Here is a 26091-nt window from a genome sequence, read left to right as displayed (position 1 = left end):
AAAATTTATATGCCAACATATTGAATTTCTAGGTTAAACAAGTATGACTTATCATTTGTAGAGTAATGGCTGAATATTTATTCCAATTTTTCAGATCTCTACAATACCAAGTGGGAGTTCTGGACACTCTTTCTCCTTCCCTCAGCAACCAACCAAACTGAAAAATGTTTGTTCTCCTTGCCCCTTCCTCACCTCCCATTCACTCCTTACCCGGGTGCAGTCTGGTTTCTCTTACCACCAGTCCACAGAACCTGCGTTTGCCTCAGCCTCCAGTGACATCCTGGTTGCTGGACTTGGCGGATCTTGTCTTACTGTGGTACTTACTCCTCTCTGATTTACATCCTCTCTCTTTTGGTATTTCTCGTTCTCTCACACTTTCCTTCTGTCGCCCTGCCCATGCATTCTTGTTTGTGAGCTTCCCTTCTCCATTTGTTGCCTTACCATTGATGTTCCCTAGCGTTTTCATCTCATTCCACAAGCGCATCCATTCCGGTAACATCAACTGTCATTTTTTCAGTGATAGCTCCCTAATCTGTTGATCTAGGCCAGATCTTTCTGCTGAACTTGAGGCTTATGTGTCTGACTCCACTGGATATCTGTGTTTCTCACAAGCATGCCAAATCAGCATGCCTAGAACTTTATCCCCTCAAGAGAACTGTATTTCTTCTACTCTTTTTTTCAACAAATAGCAAATAGTCTATATAGTTCGGTAAATCAGAACCTTGGGAGTCATTTTTTATTATTGTTTCCTTCACTCCCTTATCTGTGACCAAGTCCTATCAGTTCTACTCCCTTAAAGTATTTTTATTCCATCCTCTCCTCTTGATACCCATTCACAGATCCTAGATTTAAGCACGTGTCATTTCTTGCCTGGATTACAGTTACAACCTCCTAGCCTTCAGTCTAGCCTGCTGTCAAAATGAATGTTTTTAAAAATATGTTTTTAAATTAAATTTCAGTGACTTCTCATTTCCACTAGAATAAAATCCAGAGTTCTTAGCATAAAAGACCCCTTCTCATCATTCGACTCCTGCGCGTTTCTGATCCTCATCCCTCACCACTCCCAGCCTTGTATCCTATGTTCTTATCCACACTGTTTAGCTGCATGGACTTCCTATCTACATAAACTTCGTCACCTGTTTACCTCTCATCTTTCAAAATGCTATAAATGGTTATGAATGCAAGCTTTTGACACCAAATTTAGGTTTACAATTTTCTCATCTCTAGTTTCCTGATGTGCTTGTAAGAATTTAAACGCGAGAACATGTCATCATCATCAGCTCAGATGTTTTCTCTTCCGAAAAGCCTTCCCTAATGTCACTCTCCCTCTCTTACACACACACACACTCACACACTCTCACACACACACACACACACACACATTCTTTCCCACCCGATCCAGCTTATTATGCTCCTCGCCTGTGTACTGTCGCAACACGCTGCATGCTCCTTTCATAGAACTTATAACATTGTATTGCCACTGTCTTTTGACTTTTTTTCATCATTAGACTGTGAATGCTTAAAATGCATATAATTGGCAGTCGATAAAATTGTATTGAGTATCATTTGGATAAATTGGTAAGCCATTTGTGTACAGCTTCGACATACAAGAAACCTTTCTCTCCTAAGCTTGCAGATGCGCTACCTCATACTGGGTTCTAACCTAATAATAGTCTATTTTATCACTTGCTTTAAAGTTATTTATTTTGCCTGTGCCACCCTGTCATTTTTTGAGAACACCAATGATGTATTATTCTCATGTTCCATAGTCTAAATCCTGTAGCACTCAGTTCATTTGAGTTTACGTATTTTCCGAGTATTCAAAGTACTAAAAATAGTAATGAAAACAGCAGGTGCCAACCATTGATCTTTATTTGTTTTAATTTTAGAAAGTAAATGAAGCAAAGAAAACTCAGCAAGAATATTATGAGATGGAGCTAAAAAACCTGCAAAATAGATTGGAAGGAGAGGTGGCTCAATTAAATGAGGCCCATTCTAAGACTTTGGAAGAATTGGCCTGGAAGCACCATATGGCAATTGAGGCTGTCCATAGCAATGTAGTTAGGGATAAGAAAAAGCTGCAAATGGTAAGTGAAAATTCACTTTGGGACTGCATTGTAGACAGGAGGGGTTTCTGAAATGGCCCAGCCTGACCTCTGTTGTGGAGTGATGAGCTGCTTGATTTTGACGGCACTGTCTTGTAATCACTCTGTAAATCTGGGTTCAGAGAGTAACATACATAAAAGCTCTTGATATGGATATAGTTTATGAAATTGAACTGTGGCATTTCTGCTTCATATAAGCCATAACAGAAACACTCTTTTGATCCTGAGCTGTCTCTTCTTGAGATAACAACACAGGTGTGCTCCGCAGGAGGCCTCAACTAGATGAAGCAGTTTTTTTTTTTTTTTTTCCCCTCTAGTCAGATTTATTTCCTGGGAAAATAATTTGATTTGTTTTGTTTTGTTTTATTTTCCCTCAACTAAGTAATCAGCTTGCTAACAGTAATACGCTGACAGACACTATTGCACTGTAGGAAAAGCAAGGTGTCTGACAGGCCTGGGTCTTAACTGAGCTTTTTGCTTCCTCTCTTATCTTGGAAGCCAAAAGCTATGCCTCAGGCTCCTCATCTGACAGAGGAAGATAAGACCCACCTTATAATGTTCCTGTGAGGGTTAAGTAAGAGTATTAAGAACCCAGACATGTCCTATCATATAGTGATAAATAAATGTTAGTGTTTCCTACTGTGTGCCAGACATGGCAATGATGTTTTGTGTTTAAACCTCTTTTTGTTTAATCTTTATAACACTGCTATTCCCATTTTACTGAAGAAGACATGGAGGCCCAGAGGTGTTAGACACTTGCTCAAGCACAGGCAAGTAGTAAGAATGAGTCAGGCCTTGAGCTCAGGTCTCAGATATCAAACCCTAAAGCATTTGACCACCACATCATGTACGCATGTATTAATGATGGTTGTTATATGTTTTATATAGTAGCACTTTAAAGCTTGCTAAGAACTTTCTTATATATTCCTTATTACTTTATTATATAGATGATGAAATAGGTTTAATAAACCTAACAATTTACTTAAAGCCACAAACTGAGTAAATGGAAGAGGTAGGATGTTAATTGAGATCTTCTGCCTCTCAGTCCCTTTTGTGACAACTAGTTGGAAAAAATATTCAACACTTGCTTACTTAATTAAAAATTCAAATAAAAGTTCCTGTTAGAATGTTATTTCTATCTAAATGTACTATTTATTATATGTTTATGTATCTGGGGAGAAAACTTAATAATAAATTATCTCTCAAAATTATGGTTGTGATTTTCTCTGTTGCCCACTATTCCAGGGCCAGTTTGTGCAGCTTTAATTTCAGTACGCGTGAACGCTTAACAAGTCTGGGTGTATGCATTAAGTGTTCAGGGTTTTATAGTAAAGTATTCAGTGGAAGCTGCTGCTTCAGTAATCTCTTCCATAGCTATTTTTTGTTCCTATTTTTCATTTCTACATTCCTTTATCACCTTAGCGTTTTTCCTCTCTTATTAGAATTTTTAAATTGCAGGTGTACTGCCTTTTGCCTCTCTTTATTCCTCTATATTAAGTAGTCCCAAGCGTTAGAATCAAGGGATCTTTCATCAGTATCATTTTTGCCTGTGTAGTTCACGCCTAATTCCTTCACCCGTTACATTTCAATTTCTGAGCCACCTAAAAAATCTGCTTTAAGCCACTTACATGTCTTACAATCTTTGTTTAAAACATGATTGTCATAAGACAGATGACATAAATATCTTGTCTGTAAACGTAGTCCAAACCTTTCATATAGCCTTATCCATATCCTCCTTTTTCCTCAAAAGAATTTATCACTTGCTGCTTTGTTCCTCTCTTACCTAGCTTGCTCGTGTCTGAGGCTAAGCTAAAATCAGCTTCCTTCCAGAATAGTCTTTCTCCAGTGTCAAATTACCTTTAAAAAAACATTTAGCTAAAAGTGACTTCTCTATTCCTTATGACTTAGTTATCTAAAAGGTTTACAGTAGTCCCCCTTTATTTGCAGGGGATATGTTCCAAGACCCCCCCACCCCAGTGGATGCCAGAAACTGCAGATAGTATCGAACCCTATGTATACTGTTTTTCCCCATACATACATAACTATGATGAAATTTAATTTGTAAATTAGGCACAGTAAGAAATTAACAACAATAATAAAATAGAAACAACTATAGCTATTTCATAATAGTTCTGTGAATGGCTTTGGGGCCATTATTAAGTAAAATAAGGGTTACTTGAACATAAGCACTGCAATACCAGAAAGTCTATCTGATAACCAAGCCAGTGACTAACAGGCGGCATATACAGCGTGGATATACTGGACAAAACGATAATTTACATCGAGGGTAGAACTGAACAGGAGAGCACAAGCTTTCATCGTGCTACTCAGAACAGTGCTGTTTAAACTTATGAACTGTTTATTCGTGGCATTTTCCATTTAATATATTCAGACTGTGGCTGAATACAGGTAACTGAAACTGCAGAAAGTGAAATTGCAGAAAAGGGAGGACTACTGTATATTTTTCTTTACAACTCACATTCACCCACCCCGTTTGCAAGTGAATATACAGAGAATCTATGCAGAAAAGAGTGTTAGCACATCTTTAGAAAGGCATGCTGCAAGACTGGACCCTGGCTGGCATCTGGGAACTTGAATTTTTGGAGGGTTTTACCACTATTCCCTGAGAAGACTGGCTCACTATACCAGAACTTTTTTTTTACAAACAGTATGGTTTCTGCTTTGCTTCTCTGAGGCTGGAATTTTGCTACATGCTAGTCAGGTGTTCCACGTGACCAGCCCCCAGTAAAACACTGAGCACTGAGTCTCTCATGAACTTTCCTGATAAACAGTATTTCACATGTGGTGCCACAACTTGCTGTAGAGTCTCGTGTGAGCGGCATCTTGGACACTTGTGCCTGCTTACCTGCACTTTGCCTCATGCACCTTTTCCCTTTGATGATTGCGTTTTGCATCCTTTTGCTGTGAGAAATCATAGCCATGTGAATGACTATATGCTGAGTCCTGTGAGTCATCTCAGCAAATCATAGAACCTGGAGTTTGTTTTGGGGACTCCCTACACAGAACCCTCTTTTTTACTCTTTTCACCTTTAAAGTTTTAAACTACGTGTGACATACCATGCTCTTTTGTACCTCCATGACTTTTTGTACATGTTTTATCTTCTGCCTAGAATCTTATATATTTCCCTCTTGCTTTTCTTACTGGTAGACTCCTCTAGAATGTGCTTAGGAATTGCTTTCTCTGTGACAGTTTCCCTACCAAGCTAGAACTTATCAGTTCCCTATCTATACACTCTTATACTCCTCCTGTATGTCAAATCTTAATCACTCTTTTTTAATTGCTTGATACCATGAGCTTATTAAGGACAGGCACCTTGTCTTATTGCAACTGTATCCCAGGTATTAGCAGATGTTCTTCAGTAAGTATCAATATTACTGGTATTGCTTTTCAGATGTCTTCATTTTGTACTCGTTAATAATCCTTGGCTATGTTCCAGTCTAGCACTGAGTTCCAGGAGTGCTACTGGATTTTTTTTTTTTTTAATGTAAAAGAATTCTGAATTCAAAAAAAAGAATTTTTTATTTATCTCCACAAATTGTCATTTATATTGTGCATTTCTGGTTTTTTGACTACAACTTTATCCAGATCAAATATTCTTACCATTTAAAAAATTATTTAACCACTATATCATAAGTGATTCAGAATGATAGAATTTAAGCCCTTAGGATTAATTAGGTTTACTACTAATTCTGATATTATTAATTATAGGTAAGGCTAATTTGAAGAGTAAAGTATTAAAATATAAACAGAATAGACTTTTTCTTCGAGTCTTTGAAGTATATGATATTTGAAAATTTGTTAATTTTCTAAAAATTCTTTTTCCTAAGGAATTGGAGGAACATTATAAAAAGGAGAAACTAAACCTGGAAGAGGATAAAAATCAGCTTCAACAAGAGCTAGAAAACCTGAAGAAGGAACTGGAACACAAGCTGAATACAGCCAATCAAGAGGCAAGAATTCTCTAGACCTATCACCCATGTTTTGACTTAACGATAAGATTTATTTGGTAACATTGCATAAGTAGGTGAGCCTCCATGAAGGTAGTAACATCTAGAGGAAAAAGAATTTTAAAAAATGCTGAATTATTTATAGTACATTGGCTATGTCTCACCAGATAAAAATTTGCTACCAAAAACATCAGGCCAAGGTGCTTTTAGAGGCAACTGCAAAACAAAGGAGAACATCACTCTATAGGAAGGAAAACAAAGGTTTCTCTACCCTTTTGCACAATGTCTATTTAATATTCTTTATATCGATTTGAGAAAGATGTTACAAGCTGTAGATAATGCTATCTAAGATACTTTTTAAATTCTACATGAGAATAGTATTGTTTAGCCTGGAAAAGTCTAAGAATAGGATATAATAAAGATGTGATAAACCAAAAAGTTGTGGATAAAATAATCATAAAGACAATTTAAAGTCATAATATCGCATGCTCCATCCTTTCCTCTCTTTTGCCCTGGTTCACCTGTGCCTTAAAGCAGCCTCGCTACTGTCCTCTTTTCCTTTCATTTCAGTTCATGCTTCCCGTGGGTTGTAGAGTGATCTTCCTAAAACAAGATCATGTCTTGACACTTCTTGTCAGCTGTTCCTACCTCACTAACATTATCTTCCCCGACAGTCTTTAAGCCCTGCTTTCTCCTCACTCTGCTTCTGTGCACAGAAACTACACCAAAACACGAGTGTTCCTGTGCAGGCTAATAATTCTTTAATTCAAACATTCATCCAGAGAAAGTATCATTTGGGAAGGAGAGAGAATTAAGACTGTTATTGGTATTATTAGCTCAGCCTCTCTTCTGTTGTCCAAGATAACCCCCGACTGGCCGCAAATTTGCATCCCTCTCTTGGCAGAGCACAGCCTTGGTGGGCGTGGTGTCCCATTTTCTTTAGAAGGCAGATTAGTAACCATCTGTGTTTCTCACACAGGTCCCCTGGAGTTCTAAGTTCTGAATGGCTTAAGTACCTTTCAAGCCTACATATAATAATCTCACTAAGTAGATTTCTAATAAATATGTAATTGCTTTTACTTTTTGATACATTTACAAGTATATTTTAGCACTCTATCAAAAGTTTTGGTGCCCCGTTAGGATGGCTACCTGCCTTTCCTTCAGCCTGCAACATCTTTTTTCTTGTCCTCTTTTGCGGACTAGGCTCTCTAGAGATAATAAGCATTCTTGTTTTGTTTCTTGCTCTTAAAGTAAAGGATATCAACATTTCATAGTTAATTAGGATGCTTCTCTTTTATAAATGATCTTTATCAGGTTTAGGAAAATTTCTTGTAATTCTAGTTTCCTAATTTTAAAAAAAATCAATTGATGTTGATTTTTCTGCATCTATTGAGATCATACTTTTTCCTTTAATCTGTTAATGTATACCTTACATTAATCAATTTCTAATATTACATTAATGTTGGATTTCTAGAATAAGTCCTAGTCAGTCATGAAATATATCCTTTTTATATAATACTAGATTCAGTTTGCTAATATTTATTTTAGGATTATTGAGCCTATGTTCGAGCAAGATTGTGCTTTTCCTTTTTTACGCCATTCTTTTCTGGTTTTGGAATCAAGGTATTACTACCTCATAAAATGAAGTAGGACTTACTCTCTTTTCTGTTATGTGGAAGAGTTTGTGAGATTGAAATGCTTTTTTTTTTTTGCTTTGTGTTTAGAAATTACGGTTTGTATGAAAACAGTTTTTGAAACGTCTTAAGGCTAGCATTGTGACCTAGCACATGAAAGAAATTTAATGTTCTTGGTGCACCCAGGTGTTCAATGAAATGTAATGTGTGTGTGTGCCTGTTCATTAAATCAAGATTTTGAACTATTTTCTTCAAAAATTCTTTATTTTTAAAATTTTAACTTATTGATCATTATTAAAAACTGATATTATGATGGTAGATTTATTTATTTCTCCTTACATTCCATCAATTTTTGCTTTGTATATTTAGAGGCTTTGTTATTGCATAGAAATATAAAATTGTTTTAGCTACTTAATGAATCCTACTTTTTAGCTTGGTTTGTTTTGTCTGATAGTGTATAACCATCTTTCTTTTAGCTTGATATGACCAGTTTATCTTTTGCCATCCACTGACTTTCCATTTCTCTGTATTCTTATATTTATGTGTGCTTCCTACCAACAGCTGCATTTTAAAAATTATCCAGTCTGAAGTTTTTACCTTTAACATAGAAAGTTCATTTCATTTATATTTATTGGCTGGAAAGTAAGTATATCTATGGAAAGAAGGAATGAATTATAGGGCACTTCATATAGACAGTGATTGTTTTAGAAAAAAATTAAAGAATGTACTATTTCATAAATTGATGCATCTTGATACCCTTACAGGTGATGCAGCCTAAATATATGAATGGGTCAACTATGGGTTTAGATAATAAATTCATGAATGCCAAACTCAGGATATTAAGGGAAGCTTAGAGAGTAAAATTTCAGGTGGAGGATAAACCTGTTTTCCTATGAAATGTTATTTGGGATCACCTTCGAAGATAAAATACTAGGCTGAATGGCTGATAACTCTGACTAGTATCGTCTTTTTAAATGTTCTTATAACATTTAAGATGTAAGTTTTCTTCTGGACATAGCTTTTTAAGAATATATATAGTTCAGTACTTGGTTAAAATGAAAATCATCTAGATTTGTTTTTTATAAAATGTTATATATATTACTGTTGATATTCTGCCTGACACATGGTAGCAGATCAGTAAATATTTGTGAATGAAATATTTGTTGAATGCATAAAACTCATCATTGAAAACTAAACTTCCTATAAATAAATAAGAGTATTAGTTTTCTGTTGCTATGTAACAAGTTCCACAAAACTTAGCGGCTTAAAACAACACCTGATAATTATCTCACAATTTTGTGGGTCAGGAGTCCAAGTTTGGGTTAGCTGGGTCCTCTGCTCAGGATCTCACAAGGCTGAAGTCAAGGTGACAACCAGGGTTACAGTTCCATGTGATGTGCAGGGCCTTCTTTCAAGCTCAGTGGTTGTAGTCAGAATTTACTTCCTTGTGGCTGAGGTCCCTGTTTTCTTGCTAGCTGTTGGCCAGAAACTGCTCTCAACTCCTAGAAACCCTCTCTAAACCCTTGGTACATGGCTGCCTCCTTTCATAACATAGCAGTTTATTCTTTCAAGGCTAGCAGCAAAACAGAATATTCATTTTAGGGTTTTAAAATGTGGCTTTGAATTTCTCCCACTTCTTTTAGGGACTCACCTGATTAGGTCAGGCTCTAACACAATAGTCTCCCTTTTAATTACCTTAAAGTCAGCTACTCAAGGATCTTGATTACATTTGCAAGATCCCTATTGCTAAATAATGTAACACAATCATAGGAGTGATATTCCATCATATTCATAGGTTCCAGGAAAAGTGAGGGTCAGAGAAGTGTCGTCTTAGAATTCTGCCTAGTCTAACGAGCAAGTAACTCATTTCTCTGACTCCTGTAGAGAGTGTACCAGCATTCAAGTCACAGGAGACATACAGGATATTTATTGCCATGGTTTAGAAAACAGTGATTGAGTCTCTTACTCTGTTCTGGAGTCTGTAATATTCGTCATTCAGAGTCATTGATTGGTAGGTACTAAAATTTCTGAGTATTGCTCTTTATGAAGTTGAACATTTAAAAAAGAGAACATGCAGATTGTTTTTAAAATTCCAGATTTTCTGATAGCATTTAATATGTATATATGCATTTTAATTCAGTTATGATCTGTAGTCACAAATGCTTTGTATACTTGATTTACAAAACTTCATTCCATATACTATTTCCATTTGTTAAGTTTGTCTCTGTATTAGTCATTTAAAGTATTCATATAGTGTTCCATCATACATTTTTACCATAGTTTCTTAAACATTTTCTCTGTTGAGCATTTATATTTTAAATTTTTAAAAATTATGAATAGCAATCATTTTAAGGAGTTTCACCCTCTTATTTAAGGGAAGGGGATTATCATTCAAAGAGTAGCAAGATGGGGTTTTCTGAAGGCCAGTTCCGTGTCCTGATCAGTGACCCAGCTGTGCACCAGAGACCCTCTGGAGCAGGGATGTTAGGCCTTCTCTCAACCCTATTTGTCAAGGCTTTTTTTTTTTTTTCTTTTTTTAACTGGTAAGTGGATAAATTATCAGGTCTATAAATACTTTTGTTCTTTTAAACTTTTTTTTCTTTTTGTCTAGCTCTTGCCCTAAATTAAATTAGTGGGCCAAAGAGTAGGGATAATTTTATAGCTCTCATTACTTATTACTAGATTAGTATCCAGAAAAATTGGAACTAGAGTCCAGTAACATCAGTAACATATGTATAGTTTTACGATTTAGGAAACATTTATTGACTGCATGGTATCTCTTAGGTGGTAGGGCTACTTCGAGAAATGCCAAGGGACTCATAATTTCAAGTGACTATTATGATTCAGTGATAAATATATTTTCAAAGTCTAGAGGAAGATCCCTAACTATATGGGTTCATAAAAGCTCTGGAGAACACGATCCTGGAGAATTTAAAAATGTGATATGGGAGATGGTCTTTGAAAGGCGAGTATAAATTTGACAGATTCAGTTATGATGAAAGATAATGTGGATGTGGGGGATAACGGAAGCCCAGTCATGTCGGTAACAAGTTATAATGTCTTAGTGAACCATAGAAAGTACAGTGTCTCTCAGCCTCAGCACCGTTGACAGCTTTGAACCAGATTATCCTTTAGGATGTTTAGTAGTATCCCTGGCCTCCACCCACTGCATGCCAGTAGTGCACACCATCCCTTCCCCTCTGGTTGTAACAACCAAAACTGTCTCTAGATACTGTCTCTGGAGGCAAACTTGACCCCAGTTGAGAGCTAATGCACTTGACCATAGGATACATTTGGGGCTTGTCAAAAGGTTTGGTAAAAAGGAAAGGTGAAGTTAAGAGGGAATCTTCTTCCATGACAAATTCTGGAATTTATCCTGATGATGGAGTAATAGCAACAGAGCAGCAACTATCACACTATCAGATGGTCATAGAAAAAGAACCCTGGTGGCAGTAGGATGAATTGTGTGTGGAGGGGATTGGTGATTAGAGTTGGTTAGATGACTTAAGATACTATTACATCAGTATAGGCAAGAGATGATTAGCATCCTGAGTAGGAAGGTAAAACTGGTAGTGGAGAGGGTTATTTAAAAAATAAATTTACAAGACTTGATATGGTGAGTGGTAGGAAGTGACTCAATTGTCTAGCTCAAGTATTTGGACAGATAATGATGCGATTTTTGGAAGATAGGAATTACAGGAGGAAAAATATATTGGAGTGGCAAGACACTGCATTGTTTGGATATGCTGACTTTGAGGTGATAGCAAGACATCTAAGCTGGAACTAAGAGAGTTCAGGCTTGTAACTAAAGTAGGTAGCCCTTAAAGCCACTGAAGTAGAAGACCTCACCCATGGTAGCTAATGAGAACCGATTGCTGATAACAAAGAAGAGCACCAATATTGATTTTTTAGAGCCAGGGAAAGTGAGAAGGAGAGATCAGAAGCATGAGAACAAGGATTAAGGACACCAGAAAACCAAGAGAACAGATACTATTTATAAGAGGGAGAGAGTGCTTCACATTGTCACACAATGCTTAGAAGTCAGAGTATGAGGCCTGAATCAAGCATTCTCTCAGGCCCTCTCTACAGTTTTAATAGAAAAGTAGGATGGAAGCTAGAGTTATTGGGTGGGATTAAATCATAGTGGATGACACTGCTCTTTTAAGACTATATGTGAATGGAAAAGGACAAGGTGGCAGTTACAGAATAGTCACTGGGATGCGAAGTATAGCAGAGGGAGTATAGGCAATAATGTTTTAATAACTATGTATAATGCCAGGTGGGGTACTAGACTTAATTGGGGGATTCATTTTGTAAGTTATATAAATGTCTAACCACTATGCTGTATATCTGAAACTAATATAAAATAATATTGAATATCAACTCTAATTGAAAAATAAAAATGGAAAAAACAAAAACAAAATGGAAATGGAGAGGAAAGTGAAGTTAGGTTCCTTCTTCAACCTTGTACCAAAAAAGTTCCAGATGGGCTAAGGATTGAAATGTAATATCAAATCATGAATGCTAATGTATATAAAATGTGAAAATATGGGTGACAAACCTTAGGACAAAGAAGGCCTTTTGAGACATGGCGGCTAAGTCATGAATTAAAAATGTAGAATATTTGTATGGTAAAGCTAAACTGAAACCTGTTTATCAAAGCACCATAAGGAAAATTAAGCGAGAGGGAAACTGGGAGGGGTGAAATAAGTAGTTGCAAATTTTATGAGTAACAAAAATTCATGTCTTTCATACTTTAAGAGTATATAAAATAATAAGAAAAGCACAGACATCCTAATTTTTCTAATAAGCTAAAAAACATGAAAATATTTTAAAATCACTGTGATTTAAAAATTGGAAATGAAATCAGTGAGATTCTATTTTCATTACTGTAAAATTAACAATGATAAAAAAGTGAAGTGAGGCCATGCAGTGTTGATAAGGGTAAAGAAAAAGCACTCAAAGTTGCTGATGGAAATATAAAATAGTACAATTTTCCTAGAGAGGAATTTAGGAGCATATTTAAAAGCTTTAAAGATAGGCATGTGTTTTGACTCAGCAGTTTCATTTCTTTGTATTTACTATAAGCAAATAATTAAAGATTACTGACAAAATTTCACTATTTACATACAAGAAATTTAGAAATAAATTTCCACAGAAAGCTGTCTGCCTAGAGGAAGAGGAATATTTTTTCTAGTTCACACAGAAGCATCTTTGCTCCTCTTTCCATATTCTGGGTCTGCTACCAGGCCTGAGGGAATTGCCTCTTTGTGCCAAGAGGTGTCATATGGCCCAACAGCCACCCTGGTACAATACAAGGTCAATAAAGTGAAGGCAATGAAGGTCTGTTTAGGACTCAAATACCTACAGATTGAGATAAAAAGAGATTTTATTTCGTCTTAATTGCTAGTAAGAATATCTGAACTTTTTCTGTTATTGACTCATTCACTTATTTAATATTAGGTACCAAAGCATTGTGTTAGGCACTGTGGTTACAGTGGTGAATAAATCTGGCATAGTTCCTACCATTCTGGAGAGACAGATATGGAAAACAGTAATTGCAAGTCTTGTGCATATTATAAAATAAGTGATTAACAGAGGTTTGCCAGAAGAAAAAAACTGAGGAAAGCTTATACAAAGGCCCTGGGGCACGAGAAGTTTCTAGGAATTGGAGGGATGCCAGTATAGATGGAGTGTGTTAGCAACCATAATAATAATTTATTTAGTTCTTACTATGTCCCAGGTGTTGTTTTATATAATCTTTCCTAAGTCCTTATGTAATTTGCCAAAGACACATAGTAAATGGGTAAAGCCAGAATTCTAGTCCAGGTGGTATGATTTCAGAACTCAATTCCTAACCATGTGCCATTCTTCCTCCCAATGAGTGTAAAGACCAAGGAAGTGAAGAGTTGCCAAGCCAAGGCTGGAGAGTGACGGGGGCTATCCTGTGGAGGCCTGGGAAGCCCCACGAAAGTTTTTGGATGTTATCCTAAGGGAAACGGGAAGATTGTGGAAGACGCTCATTAAAATGTGTGGCTGCTTACTTGGGAACATGGCTGACACCTGTGTCTATATTTGTAATTTATTAAAAAACAACTCTGTTGCTGCAAGGAGAATGGATTAGAGAAGAACAACGTGGATAGATATGCCAGGAGGTTTTTACTTCCCTGCGCTCCCTAAGTGTTCACATTCTCAAGGGGAATCTGAGTACTAATCTTTGTTGCCCATGGCAGAAATCCCAGTTCACACTGGCCTATAGAAATGTATTAAATCAGGTGACTAAAAAGTCTAAGGGTAATGTTAGCATCAAGCACAACCAGATCCAGAACTGAAATTGTTGACACTGGAACTCAGTTTCTCTTTTTCTGTTGAGTGGGATTTGCTCTCTTTCTGTTGACCTCATGCTTTAATCATATATTTCCTTAGTACATGTGCAACTGGAAAAATACATTTTTTTTAAAGGAACTCCTTTAAAAATCCTGAGATCACTGTGAGTAGATAAGCTTACATCATGAGCCTGCCCCTGAACCAATTCCTGTGGCAACAGAATGAGACAACCTTATTAGTTTACACTTTGATGAAGCTCTTCAATCCTGGAGTTCGGGTCAAAGCCCCACTGAGACCACGAGGACAAAAGGGAAGTAGGATGGATTCCCCAATTGACAACAGGAGATTTTGATATCGGAAGACAACAGATATGTTGTGCTCATATTTATTTTTATTATGTTTTAGACAACAAACTTTAAGTGTTATGTTCATCACTTATTGTTTGCTTATTATATTTAAGTATGCAGAATTTTGAAGTTTTTGCCTAAACAAACATTCTTTCTCTAGATTCCAAGTTTCCCGAATAGACCCTCTATTTATTTATATAGTAACTCTAATACTGTTCTTTATAAGCGTTTTCATGTATTGCTTTTCTACATGTAATTCTTATCTGAAAATTTTCTGGTTTATAGAAGAAAATTCTTCTCTGTGTTGATAAATTTGGGTGTCCCTTCCTTAGTGATTGGTACCTAATATTTGTATGTTGCTTTTGGTTACAGAATCTTTTCCCATATATTCTTGAATTTAGTTATTATAATAATTCCGAGGTACATTATTACTCTTATTTTACAGGGGCAGACTCAGAACTTGAAACTAGATTTTTCTGCTAAGTTCAATGCTCTTCTGAGTTTGTTACAGATACTTTCCTTACATTCATTTACCCACTACTATAATATACACTACGGCAAGCCAGATCAAAAGTAGAAAAGATACAAACAAGCAATATAGAATAGAGAAAGGGGGCATAAATACAGTGACAGAGGACATTTTAAAATGTGTAAATGAAATGAATACTGTGTACAGATATGCCAGTAAATTTTAAAAATTGGGAAAAAATATCTTTGTATGAAAATTAAATTTCTAAAATGACTCAAAGTAGACAAACAACATGACCAAACCAGTTATAACCGTGAAAGAAATTAAATAGTTCAACACATATTAGAGAAGTTTAATGGATGAATTTTACTAAATTTTTAAGGAACAGGTGAATCCGTGCAATGAAAACTATTTCAAGGCACAGAGAACATGGGATGCTGCCCTGCTCATTTATTAAAGATATTAACAAGATGTACCAGTACAAGAATTACTCATCACATACATATACAGTATCAGCATGCATCTGTATGGAAAGAAAAAGGAAGGCCACATGTGGGAAGGTGAGGGAGGGAATTGTGAGTCAGAGACGGGGTTGAAGGAGAATGCTCAGTGTTCTTTGTGATGTCTGTATTTATTTTTAAATTACCAGGTTTCATTTTTGTAGTTTTGATAGGCTCAGCAGTTATATAACAATGAAATTTTTACCTCATAGTATTTTCTTAGGATTTGTGGCTGCTCCCCAGTGTTCATATCACCACCTCAGCTCCGCCTCAGATCATCAGGCATTAGCTTCTCATAGGAGCACCAGTCCCTGGTGCCAAAAGGGTTAGGGACTGCTGAACTAAAGAACTTCATTTACTGATTTTAGTTCTCATAATTTGGTGGTATGGATTGGCTTATTTAATAAATTATTAGTTTCTAATTTCAAGAGTGTAGAAATTCAACTCTTAACAATTTTATGAGACAAATATTTTATGGAAACGTGGAAATCACAACTTACTCTAATTTATGATACATTTACTAGCTTAGCAATATTGACCTGACTCTATCGCCATTATAAATAACAGGAGAACTGGGCTCATATGAAATATAAGTAATTGTATTTTAAAGAGCTGTTTAAAAAATATTCTTATCAAAAAATATTTTCCTCAAACTTTGCATTATTGCGTTCGTCACTCTTTATAGGTGCTCGATTATGTGATAGAACCAGGAAATCCTTGTGAACCCGGGAGCTTGAGGTGTATCCATTTATGTATGTGGTTGTCATGGAAAAAGGAAGTCATGAATAAGGAGGGCTTTGCAAAAACCAGCAGATGAAGGCCATCATGATTATTTGAGTGCTACTTCCAGATTCATCAGCAAAGATCCATTTAATAAATTACAACTAAAGATAAGACTTTAAGAAAACAAATGTGATTTCTGCTAGTGAACTACAATGAGGTATATTAAAAGTACTCTACTTACTTGCAGATTGGCCGCCTCCAGGATCTCGTAAGGAAAAGTGAACAAGGTCTGGGCTCTGCAGAAGGGCTCATTGCTAGTCTTCAGGACTCCCAAGAAAGACTTCAAAATGAGCTTGACTTGACTAAAGGCAGGCTGAAGGAAACCAAGGATGTTCTATTAAATGTTGAGGTAATTTCATAATCTTCCTGTAATTTAAACATCAACAAGGTAAAAATATAATTTAGTTATTTTGCTTAAAGGCTATTGTAAACATCACATTGTGTATAATTAGTATATTCGTTTCCTAGGGAAGCTGGAAGAAAGTACCTCAAACTGAGTGGCTTAAAACAACAGGAATTTACTCTCTCACAGTTCTGGAAGCTGGAAGTCCAAAACCAAGGTGTCGTCAGGGCTATGTCCCTCTTAAACCTCTAAGGGAAGATCCTTCCTTGCCTTTTCCCGCTCCAGTCCTTCCTTATTTTATAGCAGCATAATTTCAATCTCTTCCTCCGTCTTCACATGGCATTCTTTCTGTGTTCTCACATCTTCCTATAAGGACACCAGTCATAATGGATTAAGGGCTCCCCCACTCTGGTATGACCTCAGCTTAACTAATTTATGTCTGCTCTGACCTTCTTTGCAAATAAGGTCACATTCTGAGGTGCTGGGGTATTAGGACCTCCGTGTATATATTGGGGTTACTGTTCAACCGAGCATAATTAGTAGGCACAGTTCTTTTACTGGTAAGAGCTGGAACTCTCTTGTATAGCAACTAAATGATTCTCTGTGACTACGTATTTCTTCCAAAAGGCTTTGTTTTTCTCCTTCCAGTTTTATGGATCAGAGGAAATATTTAGACTGCCTTAGAGAGTGAAGTAAAGAATACATAAAACTAGCCAGGAAGTTCTTTTTCTTTCAGAGAGGTGATTTAGAGTATGAGCTCTGACGTCATACTTGTTGAATGTGAATTTGGATCTACGACTTAGTGTGTAACTTTCAGCATGGTACTTATTCTAAGCCTCCATTTTCCCATCTGAACAATGCTGCAGGGGTCAGGGATAATAATATGCTTCACACCACTCCTGTAGTGATTAAATGAGATAAAACATTTATAGCACAGTGCTTAGCAAAATAGTGAGCATTCAGTAAATATTGCTTTTATTTAATATGTCATATTTTATTTAATTTTTTAGCTTAGAATTGATATTTAAAAAGCTACATGTTAACAAGAAACTAGGGGATGTAGTTTGTGTATGGTACACATATATAATTCTACTTATATTTTATCTAAAGTATAATTATATTTTATATATACATAAAACTTTGAATACTAATTACATTGTTTTGAAATTCTGTGACAGAATAAACAGATTATTTGATTCTCTTTGAATCTCCTTTCCCTTCTGTTTTACTTGTCCCTAGTCACTATGTGATAGGGGTGTTAATTCGTAGGTTGGAATTTAGAGCTAGTATAATGCACAGCTTGGTACATTACCAAACATATTGACTATAACCTCAGTTGTGGCATTTTGTGACATAAAGCTGACTCGGCTGAATTAAGGTTTTTTCCCATTGTCAAAAATAACAGAAAAATGATATCTTAAGGTAGTAAATATGGTGACAGAAATTACTAGACATCATCATGATCGTTTTATAAGGTATATATGTAAATATTGAATCACTCTGTTGTATCCCTGAATCTAATATACTATTGTATGTCAACTATACTTTAATGAAAATATAAGGTAGTAAAAATGTACTTAAAAATAAACAGTTGAGATACTTCTAATGAATATTGATAGGACATAGATTGTTGTGATTTGGCACCATGGGGGTTCTATGGCCCCTGCTTGGGTGCATTTCATGCTTTCAGGGAGTTTTCTCCTGGTTGCCTTTCCCTCTCCACCCCCCATCCTGGCACTGAGAATTATACTTATGGATTCAGTTTGAGTTCTTTAAGGTCCTTGCTCATCTATATATTGTTCTTCCATCAAACAGTAGAACATGACAAAATTTTTAAGCAAAATTGTATCAACTGTTCATTTTCTGTTCTGCTAGACAGTTTTATATGAGAAAACAGAGGTGCTGCATCACAGTTTACCACAACTTTGAGTAAGCTCCTTAAGAGCAAGAGGTTTGTTTGTTTGTTTAAAAAAAAAAACCTCTTACTCCAATAATGTCTAATAAAGTAATTGGCATTCAGTAAAAGAAGTATACTTTAAATAATTCTACTCCATTTAATGCTATCTTGGTGGAAAAAAATAGTTCCTAGAGACAGAGCACTTAGTGAAAAGGACACTTGGCTAAGATGGCCACATTCACTTTTCAGTACTTGATGCTTAATAGCCAGGTCAACAATGTTGAAGGGTAGTGTCCACACTGACTTGCTTCTTTACCATTAATCTGGATGCACCCCTCAACAACTGCTCTGTCACATGCAGCGAGCCGGTGGGTGATCCAGAAAGGGTCATTGTGATAATAGAAGCATGAACTGTCATCTAGTCTTCTCTTGTACCCTAAGAACAGTTACGCTGCTGGCAGGGACTGATGGTTGCCACTGTTGTCCAAAAAGGTCACCTCCAGCCCCAGGCTCTGGAGAGCCACTTGATTTATGCTAATCTAGAGAGATTTCATGTATATCGTATCATATGACCATAACACTAAAGACATGGAACTCTGGTTTGAAGTTGTATAATCAAAATACTCAGTTGCCTAAATTTCTCATAATTATTTTAATCATGTCAGTGATTATAAAGCTATAATACTTAAGCTTTGAATAGCATACTTTTGAATATGAATATGAATGAATTTGTAATGTTTATACATTGTGAAGATAATTGAATAATAGATACACAATATGGGAAGTTTAGTTAAGATTATTATGCTGACTATAAACTATTTAAAATAATTTTTTAAATTACAAACTGTAATAAAAGATACTTTGGACAAGGGCATTTAAGATATAAAATGTGTACTTTATATTTTATTGTTAGAAAATCTCAATTGTCATAGATAGCACTATCAATTACTGTGCTGTGGGAATTTAAAAGTTATAATGCAAGCGCTCTGCTTACTTGAAATAACCAGCAGTGATTTTGCTTGTGAAGAATAGTGTTCATTGAAAAGTTTTTATCCTCCAGGGTGAGCTGGAACAGGAAAGGCAGCAGCATGAAGAAACACTTGCTGCTGTGAAAGAAGAGGAGAAGCTCAGAGTGGACAAAATGGCCCATGACTTAGAAATAAAATGGACTGAAAACCTGAGGTACATTTTACTCTGTAATGTAATCTTATGAATACAGATATGCAGAAAATGGTTTTCTGTTCTATGGCTTATATTATATTACTGTTAATGAATTTTCCCCATGATTAGATGGAAGAGAAATTGGATTTTTTTTTTTCACTTGAATACAAATTACATTTTCTGGTTTCACTTCCTTGAATATAAAAGAGGCAGAGATCTAACCTGAAGTCAGAAGACTAATTTGTTCTAGAACTTATTCTGCCATTGGTAAATTGATAAATCAGTAATCTTGGGTAAGTTACCAGTTTAGCTTATAGCACTAACTAGAAAATAACTCTTACCCCGAGTTGACTTTTAAGGATTAATTAAATACTTAGAAAACATTTAAACAATTATTCTACAGTTATTGAAAGAAATAATTCTCTTTACAAAGTAGATCCATTTGTCTTATTTTAGGCAAGAGTGTTCTAAACTTCGTGAAGAGTTAAGGCTTCAACATGAAGAGGATAAGAAGTCAGCAATGTCTCAGCTTTTGCAGTTAAAAGAGCGCGAGAAAAATGCAGCCAGGGATTCATGGCAAAAGAAAGTAGAAGACCTCTTAAGCCAGGTAATTAGTAATAGTCTGTACCTTGCGAAGTTTCCTTTTCCTTGGCATGTTTTAGCTAGGGGAGTATTATAAAACATGTATGTTAATTCACTGTATTTGTTATTTTTCATAAAGCAAACTTAAATTTTTTGAAGATCTAATTGGCTTTAATTAAGCAGTTCGTGAATCGGTCAGCATCCATCTAGCAACTAGAAAAGTGCATCCTAAAATTTTTTAAATGTATAAAATCAAGGAGACATATTTATAAACTTATGAATTGTGCTAAATAATTATTTTATACATACGGTTCTAAATACTGAGAAGAATTTACAGGTTTTTGATTTAATATTTGAGCTGAATGCATTAGGGATTTTAAATGGAAAAGTTACCTATTTTTTGAAAGTATAAAATTTTTTCTCCAGCCAGTAGATACCATTTGGGAAACAAAAGGTAAAATTTATTACTTATATCCTGATTGCCTAAAACCACTTACCAGTAATGAGCGATTTACGTCTTTCTCATCAGCAGATGTTGCCTGTTGTGCTTCAAAATGACATAAACAAAAGGTGGTGGTATGCCTAACTTTGTCTTTTTATGTCATGCTTGCTTCTTTTCCAGAGCATTTATCACTATAATTAAGAGAATATGCACATTTTTACTCATTTACACAACTTCTAAATTTATGAATTCTTAGCATTCTCCTGCAAAGCCAGTAATTAAGTAGGATCTTAATTACTGCATGAGTCACTAGTCGATCAGCCAGTGCAGAACTTGGACAAGAAGGAGCTCAGTAATTTAGTGCTAGATAGCCACTATTATCTTTCTATTTGTAATCATGATGAACTTCCAAATAACAGATAGTTTTTTTTTTTGGTAAGACAATTTGTTATATAGGTTCACACATGCAATGTTTTCCAGGAGTATTAGGGGCCTGCCAATTTGTGTCTGGTATTGCATAATAATTTATAATGTTATTTTGAAAAAAGGAATATACATATGAGCTTTTGTGAATAAATTTGAAACTTTTGAAATTCAGACAAAAAATAAGAACCAGAAAGCAGCTCTTCACTAGAAGCCAGGCATCCCTTAGGCACCGAGAAGGACAGATGTCACTGCATAGAGTGGCACCACTCCCCTGTGATCTTCTGTACCTAGGAAGATTTAACCAATTCAATTATATGATAAAACTGAAAAACGTTCCCAAATGTCTGTCTTGTTTTTCAACCAGAAAATATTAAACTTAGACATTTTTTGTCTGTAAAGAGGGCCCACCACTTCTCCTACCTATTTTCTATTGTTATTTTATTCATTATTCATGTAATCTATCTCATATTCAATTGTCAGATTTCATCCATGCTTGCTTTTTCTTTTTTTTTTTAGGTGGGGAGAGGGGTTGTCTATTCTACATTGTTCACTCCTGAGAGAACATAATGCTTTGCATCTTGTGCTATCTAGTTCTATGTATTATAAAATAATTTATTGCTTATTGGCTCCAGTTACATTTTAACAGCTTTGCAGAAGGAATTTTTAAATCAGTTTTCAATGCAGATTAACCAAAAATGTCAAGATAACCAGCAATGAACTGCCTACCAAGGTAGAACTATTCTGTGCTGTTTTGTGTCATCAGCCATTTCTTGAATTACAGTATCTTGCTTTCTCCCCACTTCTAAAATATATAGGGCACACACATCACTGTAGATAAACTAGAAATAGCTTTTGCACTCCAGCATTGTCTGTACCTGAAGAAAGTTAAGGAAATAACTGAACAAAGCATTCCACATTAAGGTCAAAGTGGGTATTGTGTTAGCAAGGTTTCACTCTTTCCACACATATGAGATGACAAAAAATCATAGTGGCCTTTTTAATGGAACTCAGTTATGGACTAAGGACCCCTCCTCCTTGGCCCTTTGGATCTTGTTTTCTAACGCTTTTGGATGGATTCCTAGCGCCTGTGCTCTGCTGCCTGCACCACCACCTTCCACTTGCCTGGCTCATGCTAAACCCCGCTCCTTATGCCCTCCCCCCAGCCCTGACCCCTGCTCTGTGCCTTAGCTTACCTTTATTTTAGCTTACTTGGAACAAAGAAGAATCATTTGTCTTTCATGTGAATTTTAAACTCTCGAAAGTTAAATTCGATTTAAACTAACCTTCATGGCTTACCTGTCAAAAAATGGAAAAGCATAAGTGTTTCATTTTCCAAAAGCCGTTATTTTCATTCTGGACTCCAATTGGAGTCTAATTTCATATCTTTAGTTTTCTTTTAATATTTCACCGTGTTCATTTTTTGCTTTACAATGACTGTTACACTTTAGTCCAAAACTAATTAATTATCCCGGGCTTATTGGTGTGTACATTAGAATTCTTTAAAGCAGAAGACCTACATTCTTATTTTTCAACTCTGTCTAAAGAGAAGCGATTATATAGAGGCCATCATGATCGTATTTCCTATTCATGATCCTAAAATATCATTATATATTCCTTTTTCAAGGCAAATTTTATTTTGGGTCCAATATGATGACTTCACATTCCAATACTCTCATTTGGAACGGTGGACTGAGAAATTTGGGCAATACACAGATCATTCAGACACAGGATTGGAATTTTATAGTTTGGATCTGACTCTCCTATTTGAACTTTGTGACGCCAATGTCATTTAGCTGTGTATAGCCATGTAAATGACACAGTTTTTACCCTTCACAAATTTACAATCTAACAGGAGGAAAATATGTATACAGACACCTACAATAAAAGTCACCGTGCAGTAAATAACTTTATAAATGACCCAGCCAGTTTGTATCGTAAGAACACTGGTGTGCCGGAACTGGCTCCTACCAGATCACGTCTTCCCAACTCTATACTCAGGGACAGCATGTTGGTGGTTTGCAGACATTCATGGTGGGGGTTGTTTATAGCACAAATATTAGCAAATGCTACAGATCAGAGCTTTGCTTTTCAGAGAGCTGCTAAACATTTATCAATATACTGTCAGGAAAGAGTGTAGAGTAGAGAAAGAGTAATAGAGTCGATGTGATTGGAAAGGACCTTACTGAGGAAATCCGCTTTAGTGTGACTCTTGAATGGGATGAAGGATGAACACAAATATTTTTATTAATTCAATAAACATTTTGTTGCATGCGCTCTTATTTCGCAGGTCTGTGAGGAATACAGAAAAACAAGAGGTGGGGACACTTGGGGAGAGAAGTCTTTGCAAAATATTTGGCTTCCAGGCTTAGGAGTTTAAAGTTCACTCAATAAGCTATAAAACTCCATTAAAAGTTTATGCATAGGGGAATAACACATTCAAGATTTTGTTTTAGGAAGCTTAATATGGCTACGATATTGAAGTGAGGATAAAATAGAGACATCTCAATGTAAATATCTAAACTAAAGTGTCTGAAAGAGAACTCTTGAATACACACCACGTACTCATCCATCATCACTCATTCTAAGCCGCTGTTCCTACATACTGCCATCCATTTACTGCTTGGCCATCCCTGACTCGTCTCTTCCATACTATAGAGTCAACTTCCTGCTGCTACTACTCTGCCTTCAGAGTGCCTCTGCCCATTTCTCACCGCTTCCTCCACTGCCACCCTAGTCCCAAGGCACTTGCATTTCTCTCCTGTATTGCCACTGGAATCTGTTTGGTCTCCCTGCTTCTACCCTCGCCACCTACACTTTATTTTCCAGCCAGCCAAAGTGAGGCTCTTCAGATATTAAGTTGGACCATGTTTCTCTCCTGCTTCAAAACTTCCAGTGGCTTCTTATCACCTGTGGAATACAATCCATACTCTTACTATGGCTGGCAGCAGCCTCATGATTTGGCCTCTGGCTACATTGCCAACATCATTTCCTGCCCTTCTCTTTCTTCCTTTTTCGTAGTCATACCGGACTAATTGGAGTTCCTCGAACACATACACCAAGCTTAGTCAATCTGTCTCAGGGCCTTTGCATCTGCCAGTCCCTCCACATAGAACCCGCTTTCTCCAGATCTGTAGAGCTTGTTCCTTCACTTTGTTCAGTTCTCTGCTCAAATCTTAACTTTTCAAAAAGATCTTCCTTGATCACTTTCTCTAAAACAAGTACCCTCTATCTCTCACTGTCCCCACATTCTGCTTTGTGTTTCTTCAAAACATTTATTCCTTCATGGCATCATATTGATTCTCTTCCCTACTAGAATGTAGTTCTGTGAGAGCTCGATCTTTATCTGTATTGTTTATTGTTGCAACACCAGCAGCTTAAACTGTGCCTGGTACGTAGTAAGCACTCAATAGTTGTTAAATAGAGTGAACAAATTCTGAGGCATGATGACCAAAGAGGAAGTTGTCCAATATCTGAAGTACAAATCATTCTACCCAAATAGGACCTGAATTAAGTTTATTTCACTGAGAGAGAATACAAGAGAAACCAGGAAGGAACAAATCATATAATTTGATGGAAAGGAGAAAAAATATTAAAGTTAACTCAGGATTTATAAACCAGGATAATGAAAAGATCATCCTCTGAGACAGGAAAGTCATAACATGCTACTTATTTGAGGGGGTTAAGATGGTAAATTTGGTTTTAGATATATTGATTTTAAAATCACAGTATATTTTAGATTTCTTTTTTACACTAAGTAGGAAAGAGCAATAACATAAGTAAGAAATAGAGCATTTAGATAAATGCTCTTGGTCAAGAGTAACTGAAAAGCCAGTTTCTTATGAAGATCTGTTGCAGATGCCTTCTGATTTCTAGACCAATGCTGTCTAATATGGTGGTTACCAGCCCCATATGGCCATTGAGCACTCGAAATGAGGTTCATCCAAACTGAGATGTCGATGTAAAATATATGCTGAATTTCAAAATCTTAGTACAAAAAAAAGAATATGGAATGTGTCTCTTGAAATTTTTATGTAATTACATGTTGAGATGATAATGTTTTGGACATATTGAGTTAAATATATGACTAAAAATAATTTTACCTGTTTTTAAATATAGCTACTAAAAATTTAAACTTACACACGTGGCTCTCAATCATAGTTCTGTTAGCACCGGTCTAGGCTGTTTAGGTCACAGAACTCTTGGGTAAACTTGGCAGTAGAGCTCAGTTCTTAACTCTGTTAACTCCATATCTTAACTCTTAAATTAAGAAGTTTGATGTTGGGAAAAAGGGAATTCTGTCTTTAGAAATTGTATTTCTGCTTATTGAAAAAAATGTTTTCATCCATTTCTATGCCCATTTTAAATGTATAACAATAATACTACCTTTCAATGGAAGGACAAAGGCAAGCAGATTTTGAGGTGGAGGGGCTAGAAAGGAACCTGGGATAATAATCTCTTCTCAACTGACTCAGACAAAGACCTTAATGAAGCCCTGAGCAGTGGCAGGAGGTTAGCGAAGGGTGTGAATCCTCTCTCTAGAAATTTAGGAGAGTAGGAAATGATGTAGAAGAAACATCAGATTTGGCCCGAAGCCTGGGAGAAGAGTTGACTGGAGTAAGGAAAAGTCAAGTCAAGGGAAAAAGCAAGACAAGTGAAGAGAAATAGTATATAGAGAAAAGAGAACAGTCACCTAGAAAAGAGAGAGAGAATAACAGGTAAGACTCCATTTTGCTTACTCAGAAATGTTCAATGGAGTTAAAGTCTACCCAAAACAACCAACACCCATTATTCCTCATTCTTCCTGCTCAGTTCCTGGATTCAAAGTTAATTCGCAGTGTTTTCTTTAGTAAATATGGAAGTTTGTTTTTAATTTCTTTTCATTCGAAAAAATTCATGTCGTTACTTCAACTACATTATATTCTCTTTTATAAATGAGACCTATTTGTTAGTATTCTTCCTCTCAAGATTTTATTTTCTTTTAAGATAAACAGTACTAAATTGTTTTCTGAATCTGCAAATCTAAAAATATATAATTTTCTTTCCCCTACCCAAATCTTCCTTTTTAGAATTTAAGTCTGTCTAGTTCTTAAATTGACATATTTAGAA

The 26091-nt window shown here is 35.9% G+C and overlaps 1 protein-coding gene across 15 annotated transcripts in view; it reads left to right on the top strand.

Moving 5' to 3' along the window:
- FAM184A (family with sequence similarity 184 member A) overlaps positions 1-26091 on the top strand; it is a 115426-nt gene that overhangs the window by 53773 nt on the left and 35562 nt on the right. For 9 of the 15 annotated variants that reach the window (XM_016153780.2, XM_016153789.2, XM_016153742.2 and 6 more), the window contains exons 5-9: positions 1890-2087; positions 5955-6077; positions 16322-16483; positions 19435-19556; positions 19992-20142. In XM_016153780.2, coding sequence (XP_016009266.2) covers positions 1890-2087; positions 5955-6077; positions 16322-16483; positions 19435-19556; positions 19992-20142 — 756 coding nt within the window. Of the gene's footprint in view, positions 1-94; positions 317-1889; positions 2088-5954; positions 6078-16321; positions 16484-19434; positions 19557-19991; positions 20143-26091 lie in introns of all 15 variants that reach the window. The other 6 variants (XM_016153679.2, XM_016153719.2, XM_016153697.2 and 3 more) reach the window with 1 other exon arrangement.

This window comes from Rousettus aegyptiacus, unplaced genomic scaffold, assembly GCF_014176215.1.
Source record: "Rousettus aegyptiacus isolate mRouAeg1 unplaced genomic scaffold, mRouAeg1.p scaffold_m13_p_1, whole genome shotgun sequence".
Lineage (NCBI taxonomy): Eukaryota > Metazoa > Chordata > Mammalia > Chiroptera > Pteropodidae > Rousettus > Rousettus aegyptiacus.
Note: the sequence above shows the minus strand (reverse complement) of the source record. Positions and strands in the feature narration are given on the sequence as shown.